The sequence below is a fragment of the Podarcis erhardii genome, assembly GCF_964252035.2.
Source record: "Podarcis erhardii genome assembly, chromosome: 3".
Classification (NCBI taxonomy): Eukaryota; Metazoa; Chordata; class Lepidosauria; order Squamata; family Lacertidae; genus Podarcis; species Podarcis erhardii.
The window spans coordinates 83,356,933-83,378,229 of record NC_138507.1 but is presented as its reverse complement, the minus strand read 5'-3'; the positions used below and the strand labels follow the sequence as shown (position 1 = coordinate 83,378,229).

Below are 21,297 nucleotides of genomic sequence, written 5' to 3'. Positions count from 1 at the left end.
GGCGAAGATGCCATAGAGTTAGAAAAGAATAAAGTCACACAATAAGCATGTTTTTGAAAAAGAAAAAAGGCAATGGACCCTGCTGCTGTTGCTGCTCAAAGTATTACAGTAGGGCATCTAATAGTGTGGTGTGTGTTTCCTTCTCATACTTTCCAAATGAAACGCTTATGTGAGACTGCTTGATCTGTAATTGCCCTTATCATGTGTTCTGTGCAGTACTGGTAACCACGTGTCTGGGCGCAAGCAAATCAATTTTACTTGAATTATACATACTGGCTTAAACCTTCCATGGATGTATTTAGTTTGATGAACTGAAGCTCCTTCCATTAATACACATACACTCATGGAAGAACCCATTCCTTGAAAACAAGCATCACAGTGCTAAAAGCTAGGATCCATGCCTTAGAGTTGAATCTCCTTTTTTGTCCTTGAAATAATGGAGACACTGCAGAAGTATATATAATAATTTAGAAACAAAAATCTTTGGAAAATGTATAATACGAAGCGATAAGTGTTACATGTTTATCATATTTCAAGTGTTCTGATGCTTTACAGCTCCAGCCAAACAGTGCCTCTGGAAGTGGTGCTCTAGAACATGATCCATCTTCCATTTATTTGCGCATCCCTGCTGGTGAAGCTGTTCCTGGTCCTCTTCCTTTGGGAGTGTCAGTCATAGATGCCTCAGTTGCTCTCTTTGGAGTGGTTTTCCCTCATGTTTCCTACAAGCACAGGTCTGTTTAAAACCAGGGTGGCTAACCTTTGTTGGCCTTAGAGCCACAGTGACAACCCTTTTGAACTTGCAAGCCACACACACATGCATACACCATGCAAATTAGCTGGGGAGTGTCATTATTGCCTCCTCCTCTGCTCATCAAATGACTAATCAAATGACTGAGAAAAGGCTGAGTCTTGTACCAGTATTCAGATCAGGGCACTGGACTTTGCTCAATGTAGCACTGTCCACTTTAATTTTTGTTCTTTTTGCTGCTGCTACCAAAATTAGTAAGATCCCAGGGCCAAGGGGGCAGATTAGGGCCCCTGAACTAAGGTGTAGGCACCCCCCCCAGCAAAGTCTGTTTGTGAATATGTCATTATAGTGCTATTTAATTAAATAGTATCAAGGCTTAAATCCTATTTAAAAGTTAGCTATTAAGAAATTTGTCCACCTTTTTAAAAGTTTGTGTTATCTTTTTTATTTATAATCTGCATTATAAAGCATTTATTCAACACTTACTGTTGTGTTCACGCAACGTAATGTTTTCCCTCCTCCCTTCTTTCCTCTCCCCTGCAATGCCACACCCTCCAAAATCTTCTCCAGAGGGTTGAGGTGATGTTAAAAGAGGAAGGAAAGTCACATTATGTAAGTGGGGACGGTTATTGCCAAGCCTAGTTTTGGAGCTTCTGTATTGTAGCAGCAGCAGCAACGCTATCAGCAGCTTGCCTGGTGAATTCATTTGATGGCACTGTTAGATGAACAAATAGTCCAAGAACAAATTTCACTTGAAAGCACAGTAACATAATTTGAAGTACATTATATCACATTGTGGCATAGTCATTGGCCACACAGAGGCACCTTACAGTCATCACCTTTAAAGCCTGTGGGTTTTATAGCTCTTTTTCTATCACGTCAAGGAATATCTTTCTCATAATATATGTATTTACAGGCTACAGATGTTGGATCATTTTGCAGAATGTGTCAAGCAGGCAAAAGGTGTTCGTCAGCAAGCTGTGCAGCTTAATATTTTTACTGCTGTTCTTAGTGCATTAAAGGTAAACCTGCTTTAAGGGGTATAATGCTGTCTATTTGCTGTGTACTATATTTCCTATCCTACTGTAATTATAACAAGGCTGCAGTTGTATGTATGCATACAAATTCATTTCTGATCACTATTATTGCGCTAATATCAGTGCCCCCATATCAAAGGATCAGAGGTGCTGAGATAACTTAAAAATGGAGTCCATTAACACTGTTCCATAAACTTGTTATGTGAGCCTTAGTGGAAGACTTTGCACAATGATGTGTCAGAAGCTGTGTCACAGCATGCAAAATATGATGCATCACCTATGCTATAGTTTGAAGGTGTTGTGCCCTTTTTACTAAGTCAAAAAAGCCCCACTTTGAGTGGAAGAGCACCTTTATGCTTCTGGTTATGTGACATCTGCCAAAACGTGTGAAAGCTTAAACCTTTCCCTGACTGGAAATGTGGGAAAGTCATTTGCAGAAACAGTAGTTGTGAATATGGGTATTATATGGTATGTATCTGTAAATCTTTATATGTTGTCTTCTGTTAAAGGGCTTAGCTGAGAATAAAAGTACTTTAGGGCCAGAAGAAGTTCGCAAGTCTGCCTTGACACTAGTTATGGGGGCCCTTGACAACCCTAACCCCATTCTGAGATGTGCTGCAGGAGAAGCTCTTGGCAGAATGGCACAGGTGGTGGGAGAAGCAACTTTCATTGCCAGAATGGCTCAGTACAGCTTTGACAAGTACGTTGAACATTTTGCTTGAAGCAAAAGGAGAACTTTGTTTGCTACATCTCATTCCCCTGTGTGACAGGGGAGTATAGTTTTATATCGAATATAGTTTTTGTAGAATATAGTTTGTTTTGCTATGCATGCAAATATGAAAATGTGCACAGCTTAAAAACTGCATATAATTTCTAATTTTGGTTCTTAATACCTTAAGAAGGAAGTAACATGGCTGTAAGCATTTAAGTGTAACGCGCTGATTGCTTTTGCCTACCTTGGTCATTTGAAATGTTTTCTCTTTATATGATCTTGAAAAATAATACAGTACACATTTAACTTGTGCACATTCAGCTTTATGGGTGTGGCAAAAAGGGGGGAGGGAAATGGGTGGGGTTCCAGGAAGAATGACTTTGGCAATCCCACCTACCATTGAACCCAGTGGGTTTTGACTATATGTGATTTTGGCTTTAGGCACAATCTCTGGAAGGTAACCCTTACGTAAGTTGTGGACTTACTGTATTGGATTGTTTGTCTTTATTTGACATCAACAAAAATGGTATTAGCTACAGATTTAACAAAAATTAAACTTTACCAAAATCTTGATAGGCTGAAATCTGCTAGAGACGTCGTGGCAAGAACAGGCCATTCCTTGGCTCTTGGCTGTCTCCACCGCTACGTTGGAGGAATAGGTTCTGGGCAGCACTTGAAAACCAGTGTCAGCATTCTGTTAGCACTGGCACAAGATGGAACGTCCCCTGAAGTCCAGGTAAAGCAGATGTATAATATTCAGCACAGTATAATAAGGATTATACACTTTTTAATGCTTCATTCTGTATGCAGATGTTTTTAACAATATTATGAATGGCAAAAGAATCAGGCAGAAAATTCTGCAAACTTTTTTTAAACAAAGGTTTCTGAGCATAAGCACCCATGTTTTGTTGCTTCAACCACTTTTCAGTTATAAATAGCCATGCTACCTATTTGGTAAACAATCTGAAAATGTTTCTCTATAAGCGCTACTCTAAGCAGGTACTACGCACAACCCAGCCATACTTTATTTCTCCATTACTTTCTGTTCAACTGTTTCTATAATGAGCTCTAGGTAACGTATATGATCATTGTGTGCCCCTCCCTTTCATACGTTCCAAACAGTCCTGCAAGATAGAATTCTCTTCTAAATGCCTGAATTGGGAGACTGGACAAAGTAACTGGACAAAGTGCTTTTCACCCTCAATAATCTCCTTATACCTTTCTTCCCTCACCAGTCAAACCTGCTTGGATTCAGTCTCCTAAATCTTGTCTCATCCACACTCTGTTCCAGCTGAATTAACTGATAGCATTCTACTTCATTTCCCTACCATGAAATTCTCAAATCTTTCTTCAAGTGGGCATACTTAGAAGTTACACATGCTTATTTCAGTATGGGGGAGCCTGAAAATTATAACACATAGAGTAAAAGCATAATGCTAAAAAATAAAATAAAAATACTAACAGCTTGTTAATAGATAAGTTTAAATACTGTTGCTGTGGATGAAGCACCCCATTATCAAACTCCTGAAGTCTCGGGGAATAAAAATGCCTTCATAATTTGGGTATGCCCACTATTTGTTGAAGGGACGTGGGTGGTGCTGTGGGTTAAACCACAGAGCTCTAGGGCTTGCCAATCAGAAGGTCACTGGTTCGAATCCCCGCGACGGGTGAGCTTCCATTGCATGGTCCCTTCTCCTGCCAACCTAGCAGTTTGAAAGCATGTCAAAGTGCAAGTAGATAAATAGGTACCTCTCCAGCGGGAAGGTAAACAGTGTTTCCATGCGCTGCTCTGGTTCTCCAGAAGCGGCTTAGTCATGCTGGCCACATGACCCGGAAGCTGTACGCCGGCTCCCTCAGCCAGTAAAGCGAGATGAGCGCCACAACCCCAGAGTCGTTCCACAACTGGACCTAACAGTCAGGGGTCCCTTTATCTTTACCTTTACTACTTGTTAGTGTTTCATTAACGTTAGTGCTGGTGGTCCACTTCACAGAAAACTTAAACCATGTTGTGGGCCCTGATTGCTCTGCTTCCTCCCTTTTTAGTTCTGTGGGACATGAGCAGGGTCTGTGCTTCGATTTCCTTAATAATTGTCAGAAAGTGGGGCTTCAGAGTTACTTTTCCAAGCCTGAGAGAGAGAGAGATAATGTGATGAAGACTGGGAACCGCTGTGCTAAAGTGGCAACCATACCCTACCATAGTCTTAGTGAACTGTGCCAAAGGTATATGACTAACCTGTTAATTATTCTTCCAGACATGGTCTCTCCATTCGCTTGCTTTAATAGTGGACTCTAGTGGACCAATGTACCGTGGATACGTAGAGCCTACTCTGTCTTTGGTTCTCACGCTACTTTTGACAGTGCCTCCATCACATACAGAAGTACACCAATGTTTGGGTCGATGTCTAGGTGCTATAATAACAACTGTTGGCCCGGAGCTGCAAGGTTAGTGTACAAAACAATAAAAATGAGGGCCGTAATCCTCCTGTTAAGTTGCGTGCACGTTATATTACACATTTTTAAAAATAAATCATTTTTTTTCCAACTTCCAAACAAAGATACCTAAGATTGCAGCCTTAAAGCAAAATCCTAGTCATGTTTACTCAGAAGTTGGTCCTATTGAGTTCAGTGGGACTTACTCCCAGGCAAGTGTGATTAGGATTGTGGCTTTAGTCCTGTTCCAGTCTCTCTCCATTTTATATCTTCTGCCTGAGGACATTCTGGTTGCTGGTGTGAATCCTAATGTAGCTGGTGGTGCTGTGGTCTAAACCACTGAACATCTTGGTCTTTCTGATCAGAAGGTTGGTGGTTCAAATCCGCATGATGGGGTGAGCTCCTGTTGCTCTGTCCCAGCTCCTGCCAACCTAGCAATTTAAATGCATCCCAGTGCAAATAGATAAATAGGTACCACTACAGTGGGAAAGTAAATGGTGTTTCCATGCACTCTGGCACTCCTTGTGGTGTCCAGAAGTGGTTTAGTCATGTTGGCCACATGACCCAGAAAGCTGTCTGCGGACAAATGCTGGCTCCCTCAGCCTGAAAAACAAGATGAGTGCCGCAACCCCATAGTCACCTTTGACTGAACTTAACCATCCAGAGGTCCTTTACCTTTTACCTTCTGGTCAAACAGGGACAACCAACAATAATGTCCAGATAGGTGTGCTATATATAGGAGATGTGGGTGGCGCTGTGGGTAAAACCTCAGTGCCTAGGGCTTGCCGATCACATGGTCGGCGGTTCGAATCCCCGCGGCGGGGTGAGCTCCCGTCTTTCGGTCCCAGCTCCTGCCCACCTAGCAGTTTAAAAGCACCCCTAAGTGCAAGTAGATAAATAGGTACCGCTTTATAGCGGGAAGGTAAATGGCGTTTCCGTGTGCTGCGCTGGTGCTAGCTCGCCAGAGCAGCTTCGTCACGCTGGCCACATGACCCGGAAGTGTATCCGGACAGCGCTGGCCCCCGGCCTCTTAAGTGAGATGGGCGCACAACTCTAGAGTCGGACACGACTGGCCCGTACGGGCAGGGGTACCTTTACCTTTACCTTTACCTTTACCTTTACCTTTACCTTTACCTTTACCTTTACCTTTAGGTGTGCTATAAGGCTCCCTTTGCTTCGATTTCTGGTTCCTTTCCAACTTTCTCTTTTTTCTTATATTTTTATTTCTTGGAGTCTCAGCTGCTCTTTTCTTAACATTCTTATTAGTGACTAAATATATCTAGGCTGGGATGCAGTTTTCATGCTGCTGTTTTGGGAATGTTGGTGTTTTCTTGTCTTTTATATGGTTGCTGATATTATTAATTAATTAATTAATTAATTATTATTATTATTATTATTATTATTATTATTATTATCATCATCATCATCATCATCATCATCTACCTTGTGAGACCTATGCCCTATAATCAAATAAATAAAGCTTATAGCCTTGGTGTATATTACATTTTGAGTTAAGTGACAGGATAGAAAATTAAATGCATCCATGGAATTGTGACTGAAATAGAAAATTATGTATATATTTTAGAAGTTGATTTGATAAATTTAAATTTGATAGGTAATGGAGCTACCATTTCCACCATCCGTTCCTCATGTCTGGTGGGATGTGCAATTACACAAGATCATTCAGACTCTCTTGTTCAGGCAGCTGCCATTTCCTGCCTCCAGCAACTTCACATGTTTGCACCACGACATGTTAACCTCTCCAGTCTCGTTCCCAGCCTTTGTGTGAGTATAAGCTATGCCTCTCATTATGTTTCAGTACTATAACATTTATATAGTTGGATACTTGGGGGTGGGTGGGTGAGAAATTTTGTCAAAATGAGCAGTTGTATTCTCCAGAAGTGGAGAACACACAACCTTCTTCACGCCTTAACCCTTTCTCTGAACTAGCTGACTTCTTAAATAGCCATTGTCCAACCAAATAGTTAAGCTCTTAAAAAATAATATAGGTTTCATTGCAGATTTTCAAGAACATACATACAGAAACAGACAGGTCATTCAGTTATAATCAGCTGTACTCACAAAATAGCAATAACTAATAACAATAAAGCTTTCAACCTAGCAATTACAGATCACATTGCCATTTCTCACATGAGTATTAGGGGAGATGAGTGGAGGAGGTAGAAGAGGGGGAGGGAATAAAATTAAATAAAGTTATATGATTCTTATGAAAAGATATGTAGATGTACTTCTTTTATTTATTAATTGCATTCATATACTGCCTTTCAGCCAGGCAGCCAAGTCAGGTTACGGTTTAAAACATTCCTTCATTAGGAAGAATATATTTACCATAAACATTTGAATGTGTCTCTAAAGCATATTTAAATTTGCTATAAACAGCAGTTTGCACTCGATAGTGGAAGCCGTTGATAACACATCATGTGAACTTCAGCTGCTCTTTGTTGGTTTTCTTCATAGAGCAGTACTGTTCTTAGCTGATAGCATCATTCAAATCAGATGATGGTAAAATACTAACCCTATTCATGTGTTCAAAAGAATGCATGAAGGCATTATTGAGGGGGAGTGGGTATGCACACACTAGTCAAAACAGACAAGTGCCTACACTTGAACTCTGGTGAATCTCTGGTCATAAAGAGTGCATCTCTGAAAGGATCACTTTATGGGTGCAAGGGCACAGCTATGGCATCATAAAGAGACATTTTAGGGGATGGGCTGTGGCTTAGTGGTAGAGCGCATGCTTTGCAGGCAGAACATCCAGGGTACAGTCATCGGTGGGGTTGGGAGAGACCATTGCCTGAAACGCTGGAGAATCACAGCCAATCACTGAGATAGATGGTCTATTGGTCTGACTCAGTACAAGGCAGCTTTCAATGACCCTATGTAACAGGGGCACCATCTGGGAGGCAGCAAGGGGCCCCCAAAAATTTCAAGGAGGCATGACACGTCAGCACGTCGCGGAGCATGCTCAATTGACCTTGGCATGCCCTGCAGCATGCACAAGTGATGTCAGCATGCCCCACAGCTCCGGCCCCCTCATTTCCGGGGGCAAGCCAGTGCGCTTGCTATGTAAAGTGGTGCCTCTGACAGTGGAGGTAGAACTTAACCATCAGATGCATTGTTTCTTGAAGGCCTTGTCAGCATCTCTGTTGTCCATGTTCTAGTGTCCAGGCAGATAGACAAATTTCTGCCCTTATAAAGACTTTCAGGCTTGTGCAACCACAAGCCAGAGTTTCTTGAACAAAGGTTGCTTCTATTATACTCCATAGCTTGCTGTGGCAATCACCTTTGTCACACACCTAGAAGCCATCCCATCCCAGCCACTACCACGCCGCCAAAGGACCCAAGTAATATGCACAAACAACACACATACCCCAGGCCCCCTTTTTGCAGCAGTCATATTGAAATGTGTATTTGGTTTCATGTGAACGTAAGAAGAGCCTGCTGGATCAAGCCAGTGGCCCATCTAGTCCAACATCTGGTGTTCACAATGGTGAACCAGATGCTGTAGGAAACCCACAATATGCTAAACTGCTATTTTAATTGATTCATGTACTTTTTCAATTAATAAAAAGATTGGTTTACTGAGTAGCTAATTTTAATTAAGCAACAGTACCTATGGGTTCTTTCAAGTCACCCAGCTAGTTTGATTGCTGATTTATGACTCTGGTTGCAGGTTCACCTATGCAGCTCCCATCTTCTACTTCGTCGGGCTGCGGTAGCATGTCTGAGGCAGCTTGCTCAGAGAGAAGCCGCAGAAGTATGTGAATATGCCATGAGTTTAGCCAAAAATGCTGGAGACAAAGAAAATAATGGGATGAGTAAGTTTTGCTTTGCATGTTTACTTTCCTAAAGACCAAATGAAAACAGCTAATGCTGTAAACTTTTAAAGTGCATTTCCCATACTATATTTTCACCTGCATGTTGTCTGACTTCGTAAAAATGATATACATTTGTTTCATTCTAAAGTATTCACTTTTGACAGTTTTTCTCCAATGGTAGACTATGAAAGTGCACACTTTCCACATACGTTGGCCAGATTGGATTTGCCAGCATTTTGAATTGACTTGATTCTGTGTAGCAGAGCTGGGAAAGATGTCTGCCTAAAAGCTTCAAGAACTGAGCTCAAGGCCTATTGTAAATTAGACTTGACAGGACAAGGCTAGAGGTGCCTTTGTTCTAAGTTTGCAGAAAGCTTCCCTTCCCCGCCCCCTTACATTCTGGTGGCTAACCTTTGGCCTTCCAGATAATGATTTACTGCAGCTCCCATCATTAGACATGCTTGCTGGGATTGATGAGAGCTGGAGCAGAACTTCATCTGAAGGGTCACAAGTTAGCTACCTCTGTCTTATGTCCTAAGCATGTAGTGATACAGTTTTTGATTGGGTGACCTTTTTTCTACTGTTGGCCATCAATGCTTTTTTTGAGTTAGACTAATTCATGCATATGTTAATTTATGTAAACCTTTTAAAAGGATTTGAATAAGTTGCCCAAATATGGAGTACTTTATTTTATATAAATGATGAAATATGCAACAACTTTGGATGGGCAGGTGTGTTTAAACAGAATTACATGACGCAATGATACATAGGTTACTTACTGGTACTTCCCTAGACTACTAACACCTTAGTTTCTGCATCGTTGGTGTTTTATCATATTAAGTACTGCATTTTAATGCTGCAGATGTCATTGTGTTAGTTATTTGGATCATATGGAGCCATAGACTTTTTAGAAAAATCTCAAGTTGCTATTTTGATGAAAAGAATTCCTGTTAACGTAAAATTCCTTTACCATCTGTTTTGCAGATATGAATTCTTTTGCTCCAGGACTAGGCTCCCGGAGGGATATTCATGGCCGACATCAGGGAATCAATATCACAGAGACTGGACTTGAGGGAGTCCTTTTTGGAATGCTAGATCGGGAGACTGATCGGAAGCTGTGCTCTGATATTCATGATACCTTGGGACATATGCTTTCATCTTTGGCAGTAGAAAAGCTCTCGCACTGGCTGATGTTATGTAAGGATGTCCTTGCAGCATCCAGTGGTAAGTATCTGAAAATGACCATGTTTTGACTCTTGTAATTCCTTTAGAAGCTTTTTATTTAGCAGACTTTTCCATCAAGTATGCCTATGGCATTAAAGGAAGTCATGGTCCAGCCTCTACTGAAGAAAACCTTGTTAAACATCTTGGAACAACAATTGTCCAATGTCTAATATTTATCTTTTGGGTTGTTGGACCAGAGCACGCCAGGCACTTCTGTCTTCCACTGCCTCCCGCAGTTTGATCAAACTCATGTTAAGTACTCTTTTGGGCAGTGGCGTCACAACAGGGGGCGGAGCGCCCCGGGTGTCTTGTCTGGGGGGGTGACAAGAAGGCACCCCACAGGGGCTCTCAGCGGCGCGAGCAGCCATCGCTCCGCTGCGGCCGCATGTGGAGGATCCTCCATTCGAGGCTGCAGTTGCGAGCAGAGGATCCCGGCGCCATCCATACGGCGCTGGAGCGGCAGCGCCGGGCCCGGCAAACCACTATGTACAGTACATGTGCGGTTTCACTATGTACCGCACATGCACTACGTAGTGACGCTGCACATGCGCCCTACATAGCAACGCCCTGCCCCGGGTGTCACAACGCCTTCGTTCACCCCTGCTTTTGGGTACCCAGTCTTGTTAGATGCATAGGTCACGTAAGTAGTGAGGAGTGCCTTTTTCCAGCTATGACTGGTGCACCAACTGCTACACCCCCACCTAACAAAATTGACCCCTTCTATTCATGCTCTAGTGACCTCCGATAAGGCTACTGGAACATGCTGTAAGGACTAGATGCACAGTAATCTGAGGCCTCATCCATCTGGAATTATGTATTATTGGAAGCTTTTTCCCCCAGGCTGTAAAGGTCAGCCTTTAAAGTTTTATTTAGGTGCTGATTTGTGTTTTCACTAATACACGAGGGCCTCATAATTTCAGTGGAGCCTGAGGCATATTAGAAAGTCACTGCTACAGTGTTTGATAGGTAGCTTAGGAGGTGCTTGGTGTGTTGATAAAACTGTCTTCAGAAGATTATTTATGAGCTACTAATATGCAAATGAAAGAACTCTTGAGTCACTGATCTGTTGATCCCAGTTTCTTCTAGGAACATTTCAAATAGAAATTGGAGCCAAGAGCATTTCAAATAGAAATTGGAGCCTGGCTTGGAGCCAGGGTATGAATTGGGCTATTGACATCTCCTGAATTTTGTTAGCTTGTATTAATCAGTGCTGTGGAATCATTCTAGATTCTTGCCAAATATTTTCTTGTAAATATAGTGCCCTGCCAATATTTGTATCATAAGCCAAAATAATTGTGGTGAGACTTTACATATGTTTTAAAAGGCCCTGATATTGTCTCGCTAGATTGACTTCAAAGCGCCATCTTCATCATTTTTGAGGTATAAGCATGCATTTCTTACTATGTCTCTTTAGAGAAATACATTTTTACTGTAAAATACCAAGATGTTTCTGGGCTTGATTGTGAAAAGAACTATAGTTCAACAAGTTTGCCACTGTCATTTCTTGCATTTGTTACCTAGTGTCAGTTTTCCCCAATGCAAGAATAAAAGGTTTGCTATTCTGATATCGGACTGAATTAAATTGATATGTCAGCTGATTTTCAGTGGGTCTACTCTAACTAAATTTAACTATTGTTCATAGGGTTTTAGTACTGTTGAACTGGTTTGGTATTTTTTCTGTAAAAAAGTCATACGGAAAGGTTTTGTTATGCTTTTTTTAAATAGCTTTTCAGTGAAAATGAAGACAATTTTATTATCTCAAGCTTCTAGGTGGATAATTTAATACTGATTCTGTTGTTTTATTGCTGGTTTCCTTTTAATGCTGCTTTACTTTGTGTTTATTATTGCATATAATTAGATTTTATTCTTCTTGGGAGATGTCCTGCAAGTTGCTCTACTGAAAGCTGGGATAAAAATGTTTTAAATGAATAATAGATCCTTTCTTATTTTGCAGATATGACCACTACAGCTCCTTTGGGAGGTGAAAAAGATGAAGATTCAGAGAAAAAAGATGAAATGGATGATGATATGATGTTTACTACACTGGGTGAAGAAGACAAAACAAAGCCTTCTGTAGCTCCTCGCTGGGCTACTCGAGTATTTGCTGCTGATTGCCTGTGTCGAATTATCATGCTATGTGAAAATGCAAATAAAGCCCACTTTGATCTAGCTCTTGCCCGTTCTGCCAAACTCAGAAATCCTAAAAGTAAGAGAGACTGGTATCTTTTTTTCTCTGTGTGTGTGTGTGTTTCTTCTCTAGAATAGCTACTTAATTATAGGTAACTAGAGCCCCTTATCTGATTCTACTCTAATAAAATCCTATAGGGCGGACAATTGAAAACTCAAGGTCTCTTAGTCAAAACAAAACAAATTCCTTCCAGTAGCACCTTAAAGACCAACTAAGTCAGTTCTTGGTATGAGCTTTCGTGTGCATGCACACTTCTTCAGATACACTGTGTATATCTGAAGAAGTGTGCATGCACACGAAAGCTCATACCAAGAACTGACTTAGTTGGTCTTTAAGGTGCTACTGGAAGGAATTTGTTTTGTTTTGACTATGGCAGACCAACACGGCTACCTATCTGTATCAAGGTCTCTTAATGAGCCTCATCTCTGATCAGGGATTCAATGTGTGTTTGTTGCCCATGTTGAGGTTTCAGGTGGCTTTTTCCTGCAGATGTAGACAGGTTTGCACTCACACAGAGAGGCTAAGTGTTAACAGTCCATTGCTTCTGACATTTTTATGAGCAGAGGCATTTTTTTCTCCAGTGGTCATCCTTTTCTAAGATCGGCAATTAAGAGACAGTTGGAATGACCATTAGTCTGTGAAAAACTGTTGTGCCTTTTCATCTTGACATTGACTTGCTTCACCTTTTGCCTGTTGTTGCTGTTGAGGGGTCCTGGGGCAAGGAAAAGTCCATTCTGTCTTTGTGCTCACTCTGCTCCTGGTTGCCTTGTCAGCCAGGATGCTGCTGATATTTCCAGAGGAGGAGGAGAGTGGAAACAGCTGCTGCTAATTGACTTGCATTCCAGCCCACAGACTGAGATAGGAGGGCCAAGGAAGTGCAGACCTTTCTGAGGTTGCTGTGAAGGCATCACCACATTTTATTTTGTACTGTTGAATGTGCTCAGTAGGAGAATGTAAGTAAAGTATCATAGGGTGGCAACAGGAATTATATATTCGCTGCCCAGAGTAAGAGGCTGAGTTGCAATGCTTTTGTGTTTCAAAGTTGCTTAATACCAGTTTGGTCCTAACTGGGTGAGAGATGGAGTGATTTGGGAGTGGTTGTATTGCTGCTTATACAATACTGCATTACCCTAGCTGGAGGTAGGTGAATGAGCTGGTTGTAAACTATACTTAACACAGGCGTATATTCTTGTAGACCAAATGTTCACTTTGTAATAAATAGTTAGGGATTAGCTGTGCATTATCTGTATGGTTGGTGGGAATGCATGAGGTTTGTTTGTATGTGGATGGTTGCTAAGAATGTATTTGAGATATGCTGCTGTGGGGGAGTGTAGGTGCAGCTTCTATTTCAGGCATTTGTGTGGTTGCTAATGCTGTTTTGTAGGGGTTTGTTGTATTTTTGTATACAATTTTAGTCTGTAATTTTTTATGTTTGAGAATTTTGTATTTGATCTTCATGTACAATGTTTTATTTTGACGTTTTGTTATGCTTTACGTGATGTTTTAAGCTAGGTTGTAAACCACTTTGAGATTATTCTTATTTAAATAAATGGAAATCATTTAAATAAATAGTGGTAGGAAAACAAAGGAGTAAAAGGGAAAACCAGTTTGTAACCTGAAAGCTAAGCTGCTGTTCTGGACATAGGCTGTGGCTACTCTTGTAAATATCTGGGAGCTTCAGTTGGTACATAATGATGACGTGGTTCCCTCCATTGGCCTAATATGTTTGGACATTGTTATATTGGTGTATTATGTATGTGCATATACCCTTCTGATCTCTGAGCTCTTATTTCATTTCTTCCTCCCAATGTGTAATTGAAGATATCTAGGGTGAATTAACCATTCCCCGTTATATCTGAACCAGGAAGCTATACTTACCAGATTTGGATGAAACTGAAGTTGGTTTCAGATCATGGTTTGGTCTAAGTCCAGTAAGCTCTTGTTCCTGGTTCAGAAATAATGGGAAATTGTGGCTAAATTGCCCTGGAAGTGTTCAATCACAGCATGATAAGAAGTGAGGCAGAGTGACACAAGGACAAAGTATGCAGGCACAACCTTCATGCAGATTTTGGTTTAGTGAGCTGAGATATATATGATTGAATTGGATCTGAAATATTTTGTTCTGGCACGTTAGTATTTACCATGAAGTCTTATCAACACGTGTTCATAATGATTGCTGACTTATATGTCCAGATTCAGATGTGGTATGCCTCCAAATACCTTTTCCTGGGTGCCAAAAGCAAGGAGGTATAGCAGCGGGTTGCAAGCAAAGCAGTTGACTTCAGATCCTGCTTGTGGGCATTTCAGAAACATCAGATAGGCTACTATTGATAATATGGAATGTAAAAGAATTCTTTAAAAAGTATGTGATACTTACTACAAAGTTAGGCACATTTTACAATTTAGATGAAAATAATGTTGGAAATTTAGATTATTGCTTTTAAAGCCTGCATATTGAAATAGGTCATTCCACTGACTCCTTGTACTGATGATTTCTTTTAGATGAAATAAAATGGTAATAGAATTATCTGCAAAAATCCTATGCGAATTAAGTTTAACATTGAATAAATTGTTTGTGTGTGTGTGTGTGTGTGTGTGTGTGAGAGAGAGAAATGCAACAAAGGTGATGACTTTATAAATTGTTATATTTTTCATCTTTTCTCCTCCTGGCATTCTTTCAATAGATTTGTTTATGGTCTGAATTAAGCTTTTGTTTCTTGTGTGAATGAATTGCTCCTTTAATCTAAAATATCCAATGGGTGAACCTTAGAAGTGATCACATGCTCTGTTGTAAACAATAGTCACTGTGAATTTGCTAACTGCAGTTTAGATTTTCCGTAGATGCAATACTATTATCATTTCAAATCCTGTTTTAAGGAGAATAGTTCAGAATTCATGAGAGATATTGGCTCTTAAGGTGGTACTTTTGCTCATTTTTTCTGTTTTGCTCTGCTTAGACTATATCATATGTCTATATTATAATGTAGTTCTTTGGGGTGAAAGATGTGTGTAAGTTTGAACCACGGATGACTTCTGAAACAGTCTGCTTTTTCTTGTGTCTATTTTCAGATGACCTTCTAGTTCTTCACCTCTCTGATCTTATTCGCATGGCATTTATGGCTGCAACTGACCACAGCAACCAGTTGCGAATGGCTGGTCTCCAAGCACTTGAAGACATTATCAAGAAATTTGCAGCAGTTCCTGAACCAGAGTTTCCAGGCCATGTAATTCTAGAGCAGTATCAGGCTAATGTAAGCTTATCTATGTGCTTATGCCATTGCAAAAAATCAGTTGTGAAACGAGATGTATACCAGCTGAGAATCATCTTGCTTTTGATGGGCATGAAGAGATCCTGTTTGTCACAGGTGCTCTGTAGGCATGCATGAAGCTCTCATACAGGTCTAGGCTCATTATATGTGAAGATTTACAGCTCCCCCTTTTAATCTTCTTAACCTACCAATTCACATTTGGAAAGTCATAAAAGTTGAGTCAGTGGCTAGGTCAGCTTGAATGGTGATGAGCAATTGACTCCCTTTCTCCATGATTTATAATATTACTACAATCAGCATTATCTGCCATAGCAATTGCAAAATGAAACTTGTGACTTCTTTGGAGACGCATTTGCTTCTAAAATTAGATGTCTTTTTCCACTGAAAAAAAAAAGATTAATAGTGTCTGTCGTATAATTATGACAGTTACGAAGGTTAATTAGCTGCAAAGGTTAATTAATGCAAAGTGTCTAAATTCCTGTTACAAGAGTGGGTGTAGGGCATGGTTTCATCAATTTTCCTTTCTCGCACAGGTTGGAGCTGCTTTAAGGCCAGCTTTTTCACAGGACACCCCTTCTGATATTACAGCAAAAGCTTGCCAGGTACAAAGAAAATCATGGTTGTCAGATGGAGAGAGAAATGAATACTAGCCAAAACTGGGAGGGTGCATCACATTAAGAAAGCATCTTATGTCCTTGTGAATGAAGATAGGCCTGCGCTGGCTCTTAGGACTGGCATTTTTTTAAAGGTTTTGCAGTTAATAGTTAGGTTTTGCAGTTCTTCAGAGTAGAGCCAGCTTGCAGCTAGTTGCGCAAGAAGGGGCGCGGAGTGCAAGAGCAGAAGACGAGGAGGAGAGGAATGGAGCGTGGAGCAGGAACAGAAAAGCAGCCGAAAAGGGGGCAGTGGAAGAGGAGGAGAGGGTGCCTGGGCCAGTTTCAGATAGTGCAATGTCTTGCACAGGGTCTGTGGAGGTGATGTGAAAGACTCGTGCCTAAGAACCTAAAGAACCACCTGCCAATCAGAATAGATAATACTGGGATTTGATGTGCAGTGATCTGACGTGGTATAAGTCATCTTCCTTTGATCTCTAGACAGATAAGGGTTATAAACCCTCTGCATTGCTGCCCTTTCTTTGCCCTATGTGCATTTTCTGGTAAGATCTGCTCAGGGATGCCCACCAGGGATGGGATTGTATGGAGGAGGCATACAGTTCCTTGATTTATTAGGAGAATGAGGAATCCAGTTATATAGCAAATTCATGGTCTGACTTCAAAGTTATTTTATTGTGTTCAGTCATATAAAGGGCAGAAGATCCTTAAACACCACTGGATTTCCCTTTAGCTAGCAGATAAACTGTGCTTAGGATGCACCATCTGATCAAGGAAGGAAGAGATGCTTTGGAAGTAGGCTGCTCCCATGATGTACTAGTTTGTGTCTTGCTTTCATCGAATGCAATCACAAGTGTTTATGCTCCCTTTTTATTTGTCTTCAGGCTTGTCTTTCTGCTTGTCTTCTTCCTTTTCACTTCTGTTTTATATTTTGTCTGATCTTTCTGGTTTGTCTTATTTCATGTTTTTTTTTAATCTACAGTATCACGTTCCTTCTTGGTCCACCCATCATTTTTGGTTGCACTGTTTCTCTCCTGTTCACCATTTTGTTTCTTCACACTTTCAAAAAGCATTTTAAAAACTACCAAAAAAGTTCATTTCCCCCCAGTTTATTGTTCACTTTGTGCCTATGTTTTTGGCCATTTACCCCCCCCCCCTTTGCCTTCATTACATGTGGTAAACTTGGTCTCTTGTTCCTCATAGTACCTAGCCAGTAGTGAATTGCAGATGGTATTATGTAATGCAGTCACATTAATGTTTGTAATTAAAAAGAACCATGAAAGTGTTGCTTAAAACAATTTGTCAGAAAATATTCCTGTGTTGAAAGTTCTTAATTTTTTCTTAAAACCTCTCTGATCAATGCAGATTTGTCTAACTCAATTGTATTGGAATTTCCCATGTTATCATTTGAACATTTTGGTGAGGTGGGCTAGGTTGAGAAATGGAAATTAGCTCAAACTCATGCTCTGGTCTTCATATTTGGGTGGAGTTTTGAGCCTAGACCAAGACTAACTGGTTCTCTGTGTGGAGGAATGCTTTCTTAAAAGGCAAGCTGGCTGTTTATATTGATTTTTAGGTGTGCAGCACCTGGATTGGAAGTGGCGTAGTAAGCGACCTTAATGATCTTCGCCGTGTTCACAACCTCCTTGTCTCTTCACTGGACAAAGTGCAAACAGGCAAGGGGTCTTCCAGCCAGCTTTACAGGGAGAGCGCTACTACTATGGAAAAACTGGCAGTACTCAAAGCTTGGGCTGAGGTAAATGTTTAAGAATAATAATATAAAAGCAGTTGCTTATTCTTGCTTTTCTGTGGAGTGGAATGCAATAGATGAAAAAATCAGTTGATCTGATATATTGTTTATTACATTGTATGGAAGACATACAACTACATGTAATAACTTAACGGAGATATACTATAGGTGGGGTTGCTGCTCTTTGTAAACATTCCAATAATATTCTTCAGACTTTGAATGCAAGACAATGTATATTGAGGTTATTTTTAAAGGTTTCTAGCTGCTACTTGAAATGTCTATATAGAAGTTAACATATGAAGTCATAAAGTGATCCATTTATTACATATAATTTCATTGCATATAAAAATAAAATAATATGTGAGCTAGCATGATCCAGTATGTGAAGTGTTGAATTCAGAACTGGAAACATTCTAGCTCAGGTGTAGACTTGTTGTATGATCTTAGATAAATCCCTTATCTCAGTCTTCCTTGCCTCTAAGCAAAACAGTGTCAACAAAACAGTGAACTACTTGCCAGGATGAATGGAAAACGGTTTATGAAATCAGTTTTTCTGGTAAAAAATGCTGAAACAATACTTTAACTATATGAAGTATTTCTACTGTTTTTATATTTGCATAAGACACCTTATTAACATGTTATTTAGTGGTATTCCCTAGAGTTGCTGACATCATCAGCCAAGTTCTCTTTTTATTGTTTATAACAGGATATATTCAGTTGGAGGAATTCAATGTTGCACTAAGGCAAATGTTCCACTAGCACAATCATTTCAGCTTGCCAGTTCTAGGCATAAACATAAACATCCCAAGCCATGGGAAGCATACAGTGGGGAGGAGTGGGGCTTCCAGTCAGGACTCATTAGGTGAACTCAGTCCAGGGACTTTGAAACATACAAAAGTTCTCTTGATCATGACTTTTCAACACCTTGAGGATATATACTTCTTTTAAAAAAGGTTTGTTAAACCTTATGGGTTTGAGAATGGGGTTGAAAGTGTGCTGCAGAATTAATCTTTCTGACATACAATTTGGGTGACCATATTAAGAGGTGTGGGTTTTATTAGTGCAAAGAGCCTAGAATTTAAGGGAGCATATATTTTAAGGATGGATTACATTAATGACACTTAATGGCACACAGAGAAGCTTTATTTGTGTTGTCTGTACATGCTTGTAATACTTTGCATGGATCTTTATCTAAAGGTGTATGTTGTAGCTATGAAAATTAAAAAAGAAGCAGAAACTAAACCGAAGAAAGCAGTGAAGAATGATGACGATGACGACGATTATAGCACAGTAGATGAACTGCCACCGGACAGTTTAATAACACTTGTGCAACCAGAGCTGCCCACTCTCAGCCGCCTCTGGTTAGCTGCACTTAAAGATTATGCTCTTTTGACTTTACCAGCAGAATTTGCAAGTCAACTTCCTCCAGACGGTAAGCTGTTAATTTAGTTTAGAGTACAGTTATTATAATAGTTTTGACATGTGGGTAGAAACTTTAAAAGACCAAGTTTAGGAAGGCTGAACAATGTCCATACCCTTGTTTTGCTATCATTTATAGGAAAAGACACAACAGCACATTCCCAATGCACAAAGCATGAGCCTAATTTCCTTTGCTCTGGAGCACTTGAGCCAGAGTTGGAAGGTTTCGCTGACCATGGTTAGGAAGCTGTCTCGAGTTTGTTTTTTCATGTTTGCAGAATCAAATAGTAACATCAAATGTCTGAATGAAATCAAACAGATTGTTCATATCGTCCTACATAACCTCAAACATAGTGTTCTTCAGTAAATTTGGTTCCTGCAATAATCTCTGAAATGGAGTGATACAGGAACAATTCATGGATTTGTAATATATGAACTAGCCCAGGATGCCATATTTCTGGCAGTGGGACGGTCAGAATGATAGACTTCACTGATAGTGAGCCACCATGTGAAGAATTCTATAAGCATGTGAGTTTGGGCCTAGTTTGCAGAGGCATGTTAGCAGAAATTCTAAGATGTAGTTGATATTAGCAAAATATTTAAAATGATAATGCACTTTTTACTCAGTTCCTTTCTGCCTCCATCGTCATGCTGAAATCTAGTGTAATATTTTGCCTGACAGGTGGAGCATTTTACACTCCAGAGACAATTGATACAGCTAGACTGCATTACCGGAATTCATGGACCCCAATTCTACATGCAATTGCACTGTGGTTGAATAGTACAGGATTTAATGCTTCTGAATCAACAGAAGATGTGTCGGCAGCAATACCGAATCCACAGAAACGTGCCACATCCATTATGTTAAACCCAGCACCAGGAACACCACCATCCACCAAACCTTTGCAAGAGATAAACAAAGATCGAATGCATTTGATTTTGGGTAATATGTTGTGTTGTTGTTTCAGAATTCTGTAGTGGTGCTTTATATCATCAGGTAGCAATATTTCCTATTTTAATGGACTCTAGCTTTGTGACAGCACCAGAAACAGAAGCATTCTAGCTTTCAGAACTCGGGATGCCTAAGTGTTTGTGTTTCAGCCTGAGACTCTTGACTTGCTGATGGCTGCATTGTATTGTGCACAGTCATCTCATGTAAAAACAATTAAAACTAGTGTTTTATGTATGCACAGCAATATGCAATAATAGTTTTAAATACAGTAAACCCTTTACTAGTCACTGTTGTTCTGTTTCGTCTAAAATCTAAAATAATTTGCTTTTCAGGTGTTAGTATACAGTTTCTCTGCTCTCCACGACCAGAAGAGCCTGTTGAACATGTTACATCCTGTTTACAAGCTCTGCACACTTTATTGGATTCCCCTTGTGCTAGAACCCACATTGCTGAGGATCAGGTATTATCACTGAAGTCTATAACTGCAAACTAGGATAGCCATCTGATTATGCAGAAAGTAAAGCAGATTGCTGGAACAATAAATTAAATGAAGGTTTCATGTATTGGTCATGGAATGGAAAAGTTTGTGAAATTGACAAATTGATTAACATTGACTAATATGTTTTGTCCTGATTTTTCTCAATTTAAATATTAATTATGAGGAAAAAAACAGAACCAAATTTGTACTTTCAACCTTTTATTCAATAAATGCCAACTCGGACACACTGAAACAGGTGCAGCGGTGTGAACCTAATGAACATTTGGGCAAAAACTAATCAAGTTAGCTGAGAGAGTTAAGCATATCGGAATTAAAAATGCTTAACTTTGGCTGAATGATAATAATAATAAATAATAAAATTTTATTTATATCCCGCCCTCCCCAGCCGAAGCTGGGCTCAGAGCGGCTAACAACAGTAAAATGATAAAACATTCTAAAATCATTTCATTAATTCAAAACAGATTAATGGCAACCATTAGGCTAGAGTTCTATGAGGATTGCCAAAGGAGGGAGTCAGGCTGTGCCCTGGCCAAAGGCCTGGTGGAACAGCTCTGTCTTGCAGGTCCTGCAGAAAGATGTCAATTCCCGCAGGGCCCTAGTCTCTTGTGACAGAGCATTCCAC

General features: G+C 40.1%; 1 protein-coding gene across 1 annotated transcript in view; it reads left to right on the top strand.

The window, feature by feature from the left end:
• Nucleotides 1-21,297, top strand: part of HEATR5B (HEAT repeat containing 5B) — a 49,003-nt gene that overhangs the window by 17,463 nt on the left and 10,243 nt on the right. Inside the window, exons 16-30 of the mRNA XM_081857643.1 lie at nt 556-731; nt 1,665-1,770; nt 2,295-2,485; nt 3,074-3,233; nt 4,750-4,939; nt 6,543-6,712; nt 8,622-8,766; nt 9,751-9,990; nt 11,945-12,196; nt 15,248-15,429; nt 15,981-16,049; nt 17,632-17,811; nt 19,003-19,237; nt 19,907-20,167; nt 20,509-20,636. Coding sequence (XP_081713769.1) covers nt 556-731; nt 1,665-1,770; nt 2,295-2,485; nt 3,074-3,233; nt 4,750-4,939; nt 6,543-6,712; nt 8,622-8,766; nt 9,751-9,990; nt 11,945-12,196; nt 15,248-15,429; nt 15,981-16,049; nt 17,632-17,811; nt 19,003-19,237; nt 19,907-20,167; nt 20,509-20,636 — 2,685 coding nt within the window. The remainder of the gene's footprint in view (nt 1-555; nt 732-1,664; nt 1,771-2,294; nt 2,486-3,073; nt 3,234-4,749; nt 4,940-6,542; nt 6,713-8,621; nt 8,767-9,750; nt 9,991-11,944; nt 12,197-15,247; nt 15,430-15,980; nt 16,050-17,631; nt 17,812-19,002; nt 19,238-19,906; nt 20,168-20,508; nt 20,637-21,297) is intronic.